Source organism: Biomphalaria glabrata, chromosome 7 (genome assembly GCF_947242115.1).
Source record: "Biomphalaria glabrata chromosome 7, xgBioGlab47.1, whole genome shotgun sequence".
Lineage (NCBI taxonomy): Eukaryota > Metazoa > Mollusca > Gastropoda > Planorbidae > Biomphalaria > Biomphalaria glabrata.
Window position 1 is genome coordinate 16,041,628 of NC_074717.1, and position 15,915 is coordinate 16,057,542.

General features: G+C 33.9%; 1 protein-coding gene across 2 annotated transcripts in view; it reads left to right on the forward strand.

Annotated features, from left to right (window-relative positions):
* LOC106069365 (alpha-2-macroglobulin-like) overlaps positions 1-15,915 on the forward strand; it is a 237,685-nt gene that overhangs the window by 123,971 nt on the left and 97,799 nt on the right. For both annotated transcript variants that reach the window (XR_008778985.1, XM_056036079.1), the window contains exon 18: positions 11,336-11,444. Coding sequence is in view for 1 of the 2 variants with exons in the window: in XM_056036079.1 (XP_055892054.1) it covers positions 11,336-11,444 (109 nt within the window). In the remaining variant the exon portion in view is untranslated. The remainder of the gene's footprint in view (positions 1-11,335; positions 11,445-15,915) is intronic.

The window sequence follows — 15,915 nt, forward strand, 5'->3', positions numbered from 1 at the left end:
TGAAAATCACTTTTTATACTTATTTTACATTTAATTTTCTTGCTGAAACATAAAAAAAAAAAAATTTAATCGATAAAGAATGTTCCGGATTGCATTTTGAGAAAGAAATCGACCTACCATTTTCTTACAAATCTTCGCCAAAAATTTCCCAATTTTATTTAAAAATCTACTAACGCCAAATAACTGTTTGAAATCCCTCTTCTAATTAATAAAACAAATAATCTTCTCATTTACGAAAAATATTTTTCCGGATTTTTTGAAAAATATTGTAACTATAATTTTTATGTAAAATCTCACTTCTCTCTTACAGTACATTTAATTTTCTGGCTAAAACGTTACAAAATTTAATTATCGTTAATATTATGTTCTGATTTTTAAGGAAAACAACTTCTAAACACCAAAGTATGGTATGAAAATCTCTCCACAAGGCTGTGGTACATCTAATTTTTATACGACACCTTCCAAAAAATTTAATTAACGGTATTACATTTATCTGGAATTCTCTTTTTTTTTCTTACTATCTATACAAACATCCGGAACAATCTATTATATATACTTAAATCTATTGCGTTCATACTTAAAACAGACAGACTGACAGACAAAACGCACAAAAAATTGGGCTTTAATCCTCTTTAAATAAATTCTATTAGCACCAATGTCTATGATACCTTGTTAAATATCTCGTGTTAATAAAGACATTTTTTTTTTGGTACTAGCCTATTGTAACGTAATGGAATTATTTTCCTTTGACGTCATATGAAAGGATTCTTTAAATCTAATGCTAAAAAACTCGGTGCACAAATGTCTATGAACCCCCGAATAATTGCTCATATTGATGAAGGGATTTTTGTATTCTAACTAGGCCGTGTGACGTAGTGGATTTTTTTTTCCTTTGACGTCATATGGAATTAATTCTTTAAATGAAATGCTAAAAGAACTCACTCGGTGTACAAATGTTTATGGACACTCGATAATTGGCTAGTATTGATGAAGGCGTTTTTTAGTCTAACTAGGCCGTGTGACTAAGTTTTTTTTTCTTTGACGTCATATGGAATTAATTCTTTAAATGAAATGCTAAAAGAACTCACTCGGTGCACCAATGTCTATGAACACTCTATAACTGGCTCGTATTGAATAAATTCTTTAAATGAAATGCTAAAACAACTCTGTATAGTAATGTTTATTAAACCTCGTAATATGACTCGTATTTTAAAAAGACATAATAGCTAGAATTAGATCTAATCTAGATTTTTTACATTAGATCTAGATTTTTTTATACTAGAGCTAGATTTTTTTACACTAGATCTAGATTTTTTTTTACACTAGAGCTAGATTTTTAAAAATAGATTTGTATTCTAATTAAATTTATTTTAGATTCTAGATCTAGAATTTCTTGGACTAGTTTAGAATGTTTGTTGTTTTACATGTTTCGGATGAGTTGAAGTCCAAACCTCCAGCAGGACTACGGGGGATGGGAGCGGGCAGGGTTTGAACCTGAAACCATCAATAAATTCAAACGACAGTCCAGCGCGCAAACCACACGACCAGACAGCCATGATTTAGACTAGATCAATATCTATAATTTCAATTTCTAGAATTAAAGTGTAGATTTTTATTTCCAAATGTCTAGATCAATATTGCATTGTACTAAAACTATATGCTATTTTTAGCGGCCCCCGTAAGGGGAAAAAGCCACTATTAGGTTTGTGCAAAATGTCCGTCTGTCCGTCTGTCACACTCAGATCTCGAAAACTAGAAGAGATATGAAAAATATTATTTCATCATTAAATGCGGCTTGAAAAGTTTAGGTGCAAAGGCTACTTTTGGTTTTCTAAACCGTTTAGTTTATAAAATTAATTATGCAAGCGATGGTTTCATAAAAATAGACCAATTCTAAAACAATTACGTAAATGTAAGGGAGGCAATGTTACACCATGTTAACAAAGAACAACTGTATGTTGTGTATTTTCAGTCTCACTAAGTCAAATATATTTATAGAATGTAGGCCTACAAGAAATGTTCATGACAAATATAAATATTACTTTAAGGTGTATTTTCTGGTCAAATAGCTGCTAAAATTTAAAGAAAACATTTATGTTTGTTTATAAAGGCTAAGAATGCATTTTGTATGTAAATATCACGCACATTTTTTAAAATAGACTTTTATGCAGCGACCTTCGTGTAGTAGCGTGACAAGAAGTTTTCTAAATACACTTAAAATAATCATATTTTATTTATTTTTTGTTTAGTGCCCCCATCAGAATAGAAGAGGCTTATTTTTGTGCGTTTTGTCTGTCGGTCGGTCTGTCCGTCACGTACAGATGAAAAAAAAATTATTCTAAAAACTATTGAAAATCTGAGTTACCCTTTAATGTTCCTCCCGTAACATCTCAATATTTTTTAGTATCTATAATTGATTGTTCCGGATGTTTTTGTGCAAAACTAATCAACGCCGACAAATGTTTGTTTGCTCTTCTAACCTATATTACATTTAATTTCCATGCTTAAACGTTGCAAAAATACATTATCAATAATATGTTGTTCCGTTTTTTATGTAAACAGCATATAAATAATAAATCAAAATCTCTATACTGACACTTATATTTCCTTAACTATAAAAATGTTCCGGATATTGTTTTATAAAAAATGAATTATGACAAATGATTGTTTGAAATCGCATAATTGACTTATATTACACTTATATTCTTTAACAATGTGTCACTATAGTTTGATTATCAATAACAAAATTGTTCCGTATGTTCATCTTTAAACAAATTTTTAAAATATCGACAATATTGGTTGTTCAGGGCTTTAAAAAAAGAAAGTAATTTACTAGAAATGATTATTGAAAATCACTTTTTATACTTATTTTACATTTAATTTTCTTGCTGAAACATAAAAAAAAAAAAATTTAATCGATAAAGAATGTTCCGGATTGCATTTTTAAAAAGAAATCGACCTACCATTTTCTTACAAATCTTCGCCAAAAATTTCCCAATTTTATTTAAAAATCTACTAACGCCTAATAACTGTTTGAAATCCCTCTTCTAATTAATAAAACAAATAATCTTCTCATTTACGAAAAATATTTTTCCGGATTTTTTGAAAAATATTGTAACTATAATTTTTATGTAAAATCTCACTTCTCTCTTACAGTACATTTAATTTTCTGGCTAAAACGTTACAAAATTTAATTATCGTTAATATTATGTTCTGATTTTTAAGGAAAACAACTTCTAAACACCAAAGTATGGTATGAAAATCTCTCCACAAGGCTGTGGTACATCTAATTTTTATACGACACCTTCCCAAAAATTTAATTAACGGTATTACATTTATCTGGAATTCTCTTTTTTTTTCTTACTATCTATACAAACATCCGGAACAATCTATTATATATACTTAAATCTATTGCGTTCATACTTAAAACAGACAGACTGACAGACAAAACGCACAAAAAATTGGGCTTTAATCCTCTTTAAATAAATTCTATTAGCACCAATGTCTATGATACATTGTTAAATATCTCGTGTTAATAAAGACATTTTTTTTTTGGTACTAGCCTATTGTAACGTAATGGAATTATTTTCCTTTGACGTCATATGAAAGGATTCTTTAAATCTAATGCTAAAAAACTCGGTGCACAAATGTCTATGAACCCCCGAATAATTGCTCATATTGATGAAGGGATTTTTGTATTCTAACTAGGCCGTGTGACGTAGTGGATTTTTTTTTCCTTTGACGTCATATGGAATTAATTCTTTAAATGAAATGCTAAAAGAACTCACTCGGTGTACAAATGTTTATGGACACTCGATAATTGGCTAGTATTGATGAAGGCGTTTTTTAGTCTAACTAGGCCGTGTGACTAAGTGTTTTTTTCTTTGACGTCATATGGAATTAATTCTTTAAATGAAATGCTAAAAGAACTCACTCGGTGCACCAATGTCTATGAACACTCTATAACTGGCTCGTATTGAATAAATTCTTCAAATAAAATGCTAAAACAACTCTGTATAGTAATGTTTATTAAAGCTCGTAATATGACTCGTATTTTAAAAAGACATAATAGCTAGAATTAGATCTAATCTAGATTTTTTTACACTTTTACACGTCTTGAATATTCCTTGCGAATATGCAAATCCGTCACTTTAATTTGGTTATCAATATCAAATTGTTCCGTATTTTCATCTTCAAACAAATTTTAAAAATATCGACAATAGGTTGTTCAGGGCTTTAAAAAAAGTAATTTACTAGAATTGATTACCGAAAATTACTTTTTAGACATTTAATTTTCTTGCTGAAACATTACATAGAAGTTTTGTAATCGATAAAGAATGTTTCGGATTTTTTTCTTACAAATTGTCGCCAGAAATTTCCGAATTCGGTGCACCAAAGTCTATGAACACTCGATAAATGGCTCGTAATGATGAAAGTGATTTTTATTCTAGCTAGGCCGTGTGACGTAGTGTGTTTTTTTTCCTTTGACGTCATATGAAATGAATTCTTTAAATGAAATGCTTAAAGAAGCACTCGGTGCACCAAAGTCTATGAACACTCGATAAATGGCTCGTATTGATGAAGGCGATTTTTAGTCTAGCTAGGCTGTGTGATGTCGTTTTTTTTTTCCTCTGACGTTATATGGAATTAATTCTTCAAATGAAATGAAAAAAGAACTCGGTATAGTAATGTTTATTAAGCCTCGTTATGTGACTCGCGTTTATAAAAGGAATGATATCTTGATTTAGATCTAATCTAGATTTTTTAAACTAGATCTAGATTTTTATTACAGTATATCTAGATCTGAATTTATATTCTAATTAAAATTATTTTAGAGTCTAGATCTAGAATTTCTAGATCTAGTTTAGACTAAAATAAACTAGATTAAGATGTAGAATTTCAATTTCTAAACTTAAAGTGTAAAAAAAAGTGCAGATTTTCATTTCCAAACGTTTTGATCAATATTGCAATGTTATAATATACTAAAACTAATCTACTATTTTTTATTTAGTTTAAATTTAAATTTACGGCAAATGAATCTTTGAAACATTATTACTTTTGACCATCAAAATTAAATTGATCCGACAGGGATCCGACTTCGACGGGGGCCGCCTCTGAGTTTGTGTAACGCTAACTCTCTTTGTAATCTTGTTAAATTTAATATTGCATTAAGTCTATTAATTGATTATCTAGGCTTTTATTGTAAATAAATCTTATCTTAATTGCATCTACATTAATCCAAGTTTATATTTTAGATCTATATCTAGTAGATATAGATCTTAAGAGTGCTAAATCAGAAGTCTAATTTAGTTTGATCTACATCCTCATTCTAGTTCCATTTAAATGAAAATGTCAATAGCTCTGTTGGTAACTGTGCTGGGACGTCGAGCAGACGTTGCCGAACTACAAACTCGAAGCCTTGTTCTTTTCTCTTTTTTTTTTTCAGGTACAAATCAATACCAAAAGATTATCTAAAATCGCTCGTCTGACATATTGTACATATCCGGTAGTTGTCATGCTGTAATGTGTAATATTTCTCTTTATCAATAATAGGCTATTAGTTTGTTATTAAGTTAACAATACTGCCTGGTCGTGCGGTTAGCGCGCAGGACTGATTATCTCGACGGTTCCGGTTTCATACCCTGCTCGATGCCATCTCCCGTCGTCCAGCGGGAGATTTGGATAAGGAAGTAAATTATCTTTAATTTTGAAGGAACATCCAAAACATGTAAAACATTTTACAGAAAAAAAAATCTTTTACAACGCCAAATGAATCTTTGAAACATTATTATTTTTGACAATGAAAACAAAATCACGTCTTGAATATTCCTTGCGAATATGCAGATCCGACTCCGACGGGGGCCGCCCCTGAGTTTGTGTAGCAAAACAAACTCTCTTTGTAATCTTGTTTTTTTTAAAAGTTGGGTTAAGTTGTAAGTATAGAATGGAATAGAACAACGCAGCAATACAAGAGTTATTAATATTGTTATAACTCTGCCATGCCCACCGCCACCCAGGCTAGTGCAGAAGGTGCGCACTTGAAACAAGAATGGGAAGGATGTTTACATTAGGAAGGAGAGAACGATTTCCGCCCAAGTCTAAAGCTGAGATGAAGATGCAGATGTCCTATGTGTTCGTCATGTCTCTATGTCAATAGACATCTATGTCTCATTGAGTTGCCTCCCTTAAGTTATTACAATATAAAACAAATCGCACCCACTACTGTTCTGTGCTCGCGAACACCAACAGTACTGAAAAAAGTCCATATACAGAGCCTTGTGTAATATTTTGCAAGCAAAAATTCGCGAATTAAAATACAAATGGTGACTGGAGCTTTCAGAAAACATACAAAGATACGCAGACGCAGGATACACGCGCTCACTCTTTGAATCAATCCGCTTAAGATTGCTTATGGCCCAACATACCAGACTATGGTGCCTCTAAGAACTGCCGACGGCCTCGTCTTGCTAACCTTAAAGTCCGACTTGCTTAATCGGTTGACAGAGCACTAAAGCTTGCTTTTTAGCGACAAAAGGGTTGTGTCTGAGGAATGTCCAAGTCTTCTTGAGGTTGAAACGGCAATAATGAAGCTCAAAAGACACAAAACGCCTGGCTCAGACGCAGTGGCGGAGCAAGGTATTCGTGGGCCGGGTTCACGAATATCTTGGTGGGCCCCCTCCCCCAATCAAACGAATATATAGTGTGACAGACAATTGAGTAATCTGAATGTATGGGTATATTAACCAAAAGACATTCCATTACTTTCTGCTTTATGTAGAGCTTGCTCCTCATTTTTTTCAAAATTTTACACGCAACGCTTACAAGTTAGTACTCGACAATAAGCAGTTCTAATTTTCCTCTAAGTGATGCAGGTTTCCAGGCGTTCTTTTTCCTTTGAGGAACACAAATTAATTTATGCTAACAGCTTTATTATGTGAGCAGGTCAGGAGGTGCCGAGAGAGAGGACCTATTCTCTTCTGCTGAACATTAAATTTTATACAGTAGGCAGATGTTAGCGCTACTGGGTGGGCTCAATCTGTGACACCTCAGTCTACGACCAAGGGACTAGAGTCACCTAAGTAACCAGACATACTAACCTAACCTAAACTAAATGAAAGCAAGATAGCGAAACTTTAGTTTAGGATAAATAAACAAAACGAAACATTATATACATCAGAAAAAAATAAAATAATATATACACTAACCACTATAAACAACCCTCTAAATCTACACTACAAACACCCACAAACTAACCAAACCAACTATCTAACACAAACTGACAAAATCACTACAACTACTACACTAGACCCAGATCTACACAAACACTAAAACACACTACAATAAACTAGTCTAGATCTACAATATTCTACTACTACAACCAACCCATAACACTAACACTAAAACAAGAACACCTTAGTACCTTACTATTAGTATTCACTAAGAACAGAAAAAGACTATAACTAAGCCACTAAGGCAACACTTATAACACTACAGAAACAAAATAACACTAGATCTACAGCAATTATAGCAGCAATATTAGATACAGCAGAGTAATAGCAGTAAAATAGCAGCATGTATTTCAGCAGCTATATTCAGCAGTTAAAACAGCAGTAATAATAGCCTGCAATACTTAAATGCAAAATTATAAATACAAAATCATATATTCTAGATCTAGAGCATGAACAACATATTCATATCAGGCTAAGCTGGACGCCGCCATTTTTAATACAGCATGTTGGGAACAACTGTCAACTCTTTTGAAAAATATTCAAAAAAAACTAAATAAGATATATCTAGCATATTTACTCATAGTGTGACATAGATCTAGTAAAAGAAAATATAAAATAGTTATAAACTTACAGGCCGTCCCAGGTACAGAAATAATAAAATTGATTAAATAATCATATGCCAGATCACTAAGATCATCAACTGTCACACAGACAGCGATATACTTTACTGACCACTGGTCAACTGCCCACTCAACTTTTATACTATCCCGCACTAACACATATAACTATAGGCGGAAGTACAAATAATAAATTTGGCACTAGCCTATCAAAAATAGAATACATAAAAATAGCTCTAGCCTATAAAAATACACACAAAAAATAGCTCTGGGAGCGCAAGCTCACAATTACATCAAAATATCCGAATCGTTCCTTGATGACGACTTTGTGGGCAAAAGTATCTGAGTGTACTATAAGCTATGCTCTTCCTCAGGGCAGGTCCTACAGATTGCGGGGCTCTATGCGAAACGGAATACGCGAGGCCCAGTCTGGGTATTAGAAATAAAATTCTTCTTTGGCTTTGTAATTTATTCATACTTTACTAGGTACAAAATCACGGTCAAATTAACTTGACGAGCCATCTACGGTAGATGGTAGGTTTCCAACAAAAGCCGATAAACATTCAGATCTGCCTTTTAGACAGTGGCGTCACTAGGGTTGGTGTCACCCGGTGCAGTAAGCGCTGTGTATCACCCCTCCCAAGGGAAGATATTTAATTGATGGTTACACCCAAAATGGTTTTCGATGCATTCTAATTTAAATTTCTTTTTTTTTTTACATTTTAACGATAGTTATTACATAGATTAAAAATATAACATTGAATTTAGAAACATCGAGTTGAACATATTTTAACTAGATATTATTATACAGCACCTTACGGAAACGATTTACATTTATTTGTGTTTCTCAGCTGTTTCCAAAAATGCTAATCAAGCACTGAACAGATTTTGACTGCGAAACATCGTCAAGCAAAGACTGGAATATCAACAAATGATGTTGACCAGTTTTGTAGATTTCCAAAAAAGCGTTTGTTAGCGTCTATCGGAATCATCCTGGAAAATAGCAAGCAAATAAGGAATCTTGTAACAATTTGTCCACATAAAGCGACATCTCTAATGCAAATCAAGCTGTTGTGTTACAGACAGTGGAGAAACAGAGCTTTTCAATATCGAGATGAGTGAGATCTTATCCCCATTACTCTTTCTTCTAGCCATTGACGATGTCATAAAAAAGATACATCAAACAAGTAGCTTTCGGGTTCCCATGTCGTAAACCAAACCGAGTTCTTATGCAGAAATATAGCACTACTTTGAAATACAATTAAATGTGTACATGAGATGACGGGTAAAGACACGCACAAAGCTATGCATATTGGGTGCAGGTCATCCAATACCCCTTCCCCCCCCCAATCAACATTGGTTATACCGTACAGGTCTTGAACAAATAGAATTGTTAGCCTATTTTGGCAGCATTATCTCAAGCGATGGAGATGCATAACACGATTTTCCTTGTCGGATACGAAAGCAGGAGCCGTCTTTTAAAAAGTTCGGCCTTTCTGAACAAACAAATCCATTAGCCTGGAGATTAAAATCCACCTCCTCAATACAGTCATTTTCCCAACGGCCACGTACGATTCGAGACGTGGAAGATTGAAAAAGAAGCTGAGCAGTGATGGCTGAGAAGAATCCCATGAATAACATCCCGAGATAATGTTACCAATAAAGAAATCTTTTCCCGCACAGTAATTCGTCATCAGATGAAGTCGCGACTGAAAGTCGATTAAAATTTGCGAGACATATCATTTATTAGTCAAGACGAAACATGTTACCAAAGTCAGCTTTAACATGAAAACCGAAAAGAGGAAATAAAAAAAAAAACAAGGCCGTCCACGTCTAACATGGCATCGCACTTTCTTTTAGAATTTCTGAATTTCGGTGGCACCAGCTGAGAAGTGGCTGTGAAAGTCGCCTTAGACTGATTTCTGTGGAGATAGCTTGCAACTCTATGCTTCGACTGACTCGCTAGGGAGCTTAATTCTATGTATTCAATATTTTACCACCAAAAAAATGTTACGTTTGTCACTGAATTGGTCAGATAAGATGTTTTGGGGAGCACCCTAAATTCATTCATACGCCCCGGCGCCAAGTGTTTTTTTCTGCATTTCTGAGCTCCAGAAACTCTTTCTCCTGGCGTGTACAACGCATTATTTTTCTCTTTGTAGGAAGATTACACGTCTAATAAATTAAATTAAGAAGGGTTGAGGCATATTGGTACTGAACTGTGGCATTCAAGGCAGTAATTTTTAGCGGCCCCTGAAAGGGGAAAAGACGCTATTAGTTTTGTGCGAAATGTCTGTCCGTCTGACGGTCTGTCCGTCCGTCTCGTTTAGATCTCGTAAACTAGAAAAGATATTGAAAATCCGACATCACAATATTTTAGACCATTCAAAGTTCTGATGTAACGGCTACTTTTTTTTTTCTGAAAGCGAAAAATCTAATTTTTAAAATCAGTTATGCAAGCAGTTTTTTTAAAAAGAAAAAGCTAATTAGTATGCATTATAAGTTAGACCTAATTTAAAATGAATAGTAATCTTATGAACTTCATTTTTATGAACATTTTTTTTATTGCGGAAATTTAATTTTTTTTTGAGGATTCGAATAAGAGATTGAGCCTTTTCAAAACAATTGGATCAATTATAAGACATCAGTTAGTCCAAGGGAGACACAGTGGCTGAGCGGTAAAGCGCTTGGCTTCCGAACTGGGGGTCCGGGTTCAAATCCTGGTGAAGACTGGGATTTTCAACTTTGGAATCTTTGGGCGCCTCTGAGTCCACTCAGCTCAAATGGGTACCTGACATTAGTTGGGGAAAAGTATAGGCGGTTGGTCGTTGTGCTGGCTACATGACACCCTCGCTAATCGTAGGCCACAAAAACAGATGAACTTTACATCATCTGTCCTATAGACCACAAGGTCTAAAAGGGGAACTAGTTAGGCCAGGTTCACATCTAACTTTACATTCACTTTCACCTATCCTTTCATCTGCAGGACCGTTGGGGCACTACATAAGATCTGTTAACCTTCTTTCTCCATTCTTATCTCTCATTTGTCTTTGATATAATTTCATTTGCATGTTCTTTCTGAAAATATTGAAGCCTGCCTGGATGGACCTTTTCGGGGGCCGATTTTGAGTTTGTGTTTCCACACAAACTGTCTTTTGTAACCTTGTTATTTTTTTTAAGTTACATTTTGGAAACGTGCATTTTACCATTTGGGTGTCACCCGTTACTTACCTCTCTAGTGACGCCACATGTGGGGAAGATATGTAACCTGGAAACCAACGCGAGTAGTCTATATGTAATTTGTATACATGTAACATCAATTTAGGTATTCGGAATGTTATGTTCGTTATGTCATGCTGCGTCGAATTCCACACTTTTTTGTTTGTATTGCTTTTAATCAAACTTCTGTCTTAATACCAACAACTTTAGTATTTAAAAGTTAGTGATAAAAAGAATTTGACTGAATATTGTATGTGACACTCTCTTTAGGTATATTTAAAGATATGGAAATTGATTTAAAGTCTCCACTACAGAGGATTAGTAGAGTCATGCGATACTATGACAACAGTTCTTGGGCATGGCAGGAAATTTTCATCAAGTAAGTCTGAAAACGTATCTTTTTTAAAAAAAAAAAATATAAATAAGTAAAATAAAAAAAAAATTAAAATAAAAGACTAATACTCAGTTTGATTTTTTGCTCTTTATAAATTATGAATGTTAGATTTGAAAACAAAACAAGATAACAAAAGAGTTTGTGTCATCACAATACAATTTTATAAATCATTTAGCGTTATTTTTCACATCAAAGCAAACAGGACAACACTTCGTCTTCAATAAGACTCGTCTAACACTTCTGAAGTAAGTAGAGTAGAGTGAACTTTTTTTTTGTAAATGTAGTACGAAAAAAAGTAAAATTGTTGACAAAAAATATAAAACCGTGTGCGTAAATGCGTTTAAAATATGGTAAATATTGATCTCCCTTTCTAACTAGCCTCCCGTGTTTCTTATTATTAACCCTCTATTGCAAACATTTTGAAATAGATCTTTAAAACATTTTTTTTATGATTAATATCATTCTATGGCGTCTACAAGGTATATAGTACCACTTTTTTCGAGAAATTTTTTTAAATTTTGACTTTGTATTATGTAGTGACAATAAAATCAGCAGAAGTATGCATATTGTACAAAATAATGAAAAAAAAATATTTTTAAAAATTTATCTTCTATGTAACATTTATAAAAAGGTATTTGGACATGATCAGTTATATATATATATATATATATGTTACGTTTTCATATTGGATGAGACTCTTTAGACATGTAAACGACAAATCACAGTTTATAAATACTTTAATCTTTATTAACACTGAAAACACTTTCTTGTTCATAGTCCTCCATTTCGGTTCTTCTCTTATTTCAACACGCAATCGCACCATTTCACATTCACACTAAGATGCGCACGTAACACCCCCCCTGTTTAACAAGTTCGATGCACATCGAACGTCCAAAATACAAATCACTGAATATATTATCAGACTATTCCAAGTTAAAACAAATCGGTAACATATAAAACCATAATGTAATAACTACACAAAATCAAACACAATGTCATGTTAATACCAATACAATTCCAACATGTAATAACAATTATATTCATCACAATAATAACTGTTATTATGAGCTATTGAAACCACTTCTGTTAACATATATCTATAAGTAATCATATTTCTATTAATACAACTCCCCACTCATAATCGTATGCCTGTACAAAACACCATCATTCCAGTCGCAATCAAATAGTTAACAAACAAAGTCTATCTTGCTCCATGCATATTGTAACAACAATATTCAATTCATTACACATATATTTATTCATTGTAGAATAGAACAATAATTAATGTCCATCATTCCCACCTTTTCTAATCCTATCTATATAATTCTAACATTATTGACATGCCATCCTTTCCGCTTCCCTCCTTTGCAATGATGTCCCATTGTGATCCTACTACCTAATGATCTAGCTGTACTGTTTTCTAGGCTGCTAATATCCCTCTCTTTTCTCGTATACGCCTCTTCACTATTGTACCTTGAATCCTTAATTCTAATTAATTGTTGACACTGTCTTCTAATATGCCCCCTTCTCCCACAATTAAAGCATACGATGTATGAACTTGTACGTCTATATGTGGGTTTAAATCGCTTTCCCTGTACCACTGATTGCCTTACTTTACTTTGATTTGGACCCATTCCTATTGCATTGCTTTCTACCTTATCTGTTAATTCTTTCTTCTCGTGCTCTCTGCTACCAATGTCATCTGATGTATGAGATCTTATGTCTTCTTCCACATCCCCATTTCTACCTCGCGTAGACTTTATCCCATAATATTTCTTCCAATTCTCAATCTCCCTTACTGAACATATTTTCACCCCATGGATATTCCCAATAATTAAATCTATCTCACCCTGATCTACAACACAAGCTTCCACTGTCCCCTTAACATACGGTGTGTCTATACTAACTTTAGCAATCGGTAATTGTACAATATTCCCATTAAACATAACACACTTCCTAGATTCGCCTGTATATTCATGGTCTTCCACTAAATTCTTATTCACTCCAATAATAGTGCTCCCAGTATCCCTGATGGTCTTGGCTGCCTTGTTCCCTACGAATGTCTGAAAAATCTCCAATGTTCCAGTATCAGATGACAATGATAAGCCTTGCTCTATTCTACCTTTCTCCCAGTCCTTTCTTTCCTGTCTGTTTCCTTGATATTTTCCGTTGCGGCTATCATTTTGTCTTTCATATGTACCACTTCTATACTGTCTATCCTGTGTCTCCCTTGTTCTGTGAGAGTTATTCTGTGTCTCACATGTTCTGTTAAAGGCAACTATTTCTTCTATATCACTGCCTCTAGATAATTTCTTCTCGGGATGTGCCACTTTATAAGCCCTTATCAGTCTTACTATGTCTTCTATGGATTTCGGTTTCCTCTCCAACAGAAATATTTTTAATTCCTCCTGACACTCGTACATCACTTTGTCCAGCATGAGAAATGTCTTAAGACTGTCAAAGGTTTTTTCTACCTCAGCGGTTTCTATCCAGTTATCGAAATGGCTGCTCATTTTGTCCAAGAAGGTCTGCGGGTCATCCTCTGGTTCTATCTCACAATTAACAAACTGTTGGCGATAGAAAGCTTCTGTTTTCCCGAAAGTTCGAAGTAGTTGTTCTTTCACAATGCTGTAGTTACTCTGGTTCATACATATTTTTGAAGGCACCTCCGCTGTAAATGATCTTGACAATAAGAATGTCCATTTGTCTGTTTGTAAAATGTTTTGTTTGTAAAATGTTTTACATGTTTCGGATGTTCCTTCAGAGTTGAAGATAATTACTTCCTAGTCCAAACCTCCCGCAGGACGACGGGGGATGGGAGCGGGCAGGGTTTGAACCCGGGACCATCGATAAATCTGAACGACAGTCCAGCGTGCAAACCGCACGACCAGGCAGCCATCCAGCCATGTCTTCAGGGTACTCCAGTTCTCTCATTTCTATTTCGAACTTCTTCAAAAAAATGTCTATGTCCATTTTGTCTTCGTTGAAAATCAAACCTTTATATTTTGCCAGTTTATTCCCTGTAGATTCACTCTTTCTTTTATCATTCTCTTTTCCTTGGTCTGTTTTTTAACTTTTTCTCTGCTGTCTCTTTTTCAAATGCTAATCTTTCTCTTTCAATGGCGACCAATTCATTTTTCTTTTCCCTTTCAATTGCTACTCCTTATCCTTTTCTCTTTTGTCCTCCTTATCTAATCTCTCCTTTTCTTTGTCTCTTTCCATCGCTAATCTTTCCTTTTCTTTTTCCCTTTCTCTTTTGTCCTCCTTATCTAATCTCTCCTTTTCTTTGTCTCTTTCCATCGCTAATCTCTCCTTTTCTTTGTCTCTTTCCATCGCTAATCTCTCCCTCTCCATCAACCTTTCTTGTACGTATTTTCTTAGTTCTGCCCCTTCAAGCCAACAACCTTCCCTCTTCCTTCAACGCTGTTATCTCAGCCTTGTCCGCCATAGTCGATTACTAATAATATCGAATCGAATGTTCTCCTGTCTCTAGATCTAGACTTTACTATCTCTACTGTCTGCTGACAGGAGATCCCCTGTGTATAGAGGGATACGTGGGTTTTACCTTTGCGTTGGGCGCCACTTGTTACGTTTTCATATTGGATGAGACTCTTTAGACATGTAAACGACAAATCACAGTTTATAAATACTTTAATCTTTATTAACACTGAAAACACTTTCTTGTTCATAGTCCTCCATTTCGGTTCTTCTCTCCTTTCAACACGCAATCGCACCATTTCACATTCACACTAAGATGCGCACGTAACAATATATATATATATATATATATATATATATATATATATATATATATATATATATATATATATATATATATATATATATATATATATATTGAGATAGATTTAATATTATTTAAATGTTACAAGTAATTTACTTAATTTAAAAAAATTATAATTCCATTAATTAATGAAAATAGTATTTCAAAAATATTATTTTACAATTTATAGAAAAATATACTATCATCCTCTATTTTAATACATACACACAAATGTATAGCTTTTAATGAGGTCTTCTTCTAACATGGTAATTATCCCCGGCCTTGGCTGTCACAAAGTGTTGGATATTGTTTGAAATTTCTGTTGATACATGAAGTCAAGGGATAATAAAAACTGGATGTAGAGCATCAAATGTACTCACCAGAGTTACATAGTTTTAATAATTTTCAGTTATGTCCAAACTTTATCTTGATGCTGGCTTGATCAATGTATGTATTCAGTGGCTGCGACATAGGGCAATATGAATTTCCAAATGTGTATTACAGGCCACAATGAAATTGATGAACAGAGTATCCATGGCTTCATTATACAGCACAGGCAAGAATTTTGAGAGGCCAGATACCAACCCATTAAAGCCTGGTATATGGCTTCATTATACAGCACAGGCAAGAGTTTTGAGAGGCCAGATACTAACCCATTAAAGCCTGGTATATGGC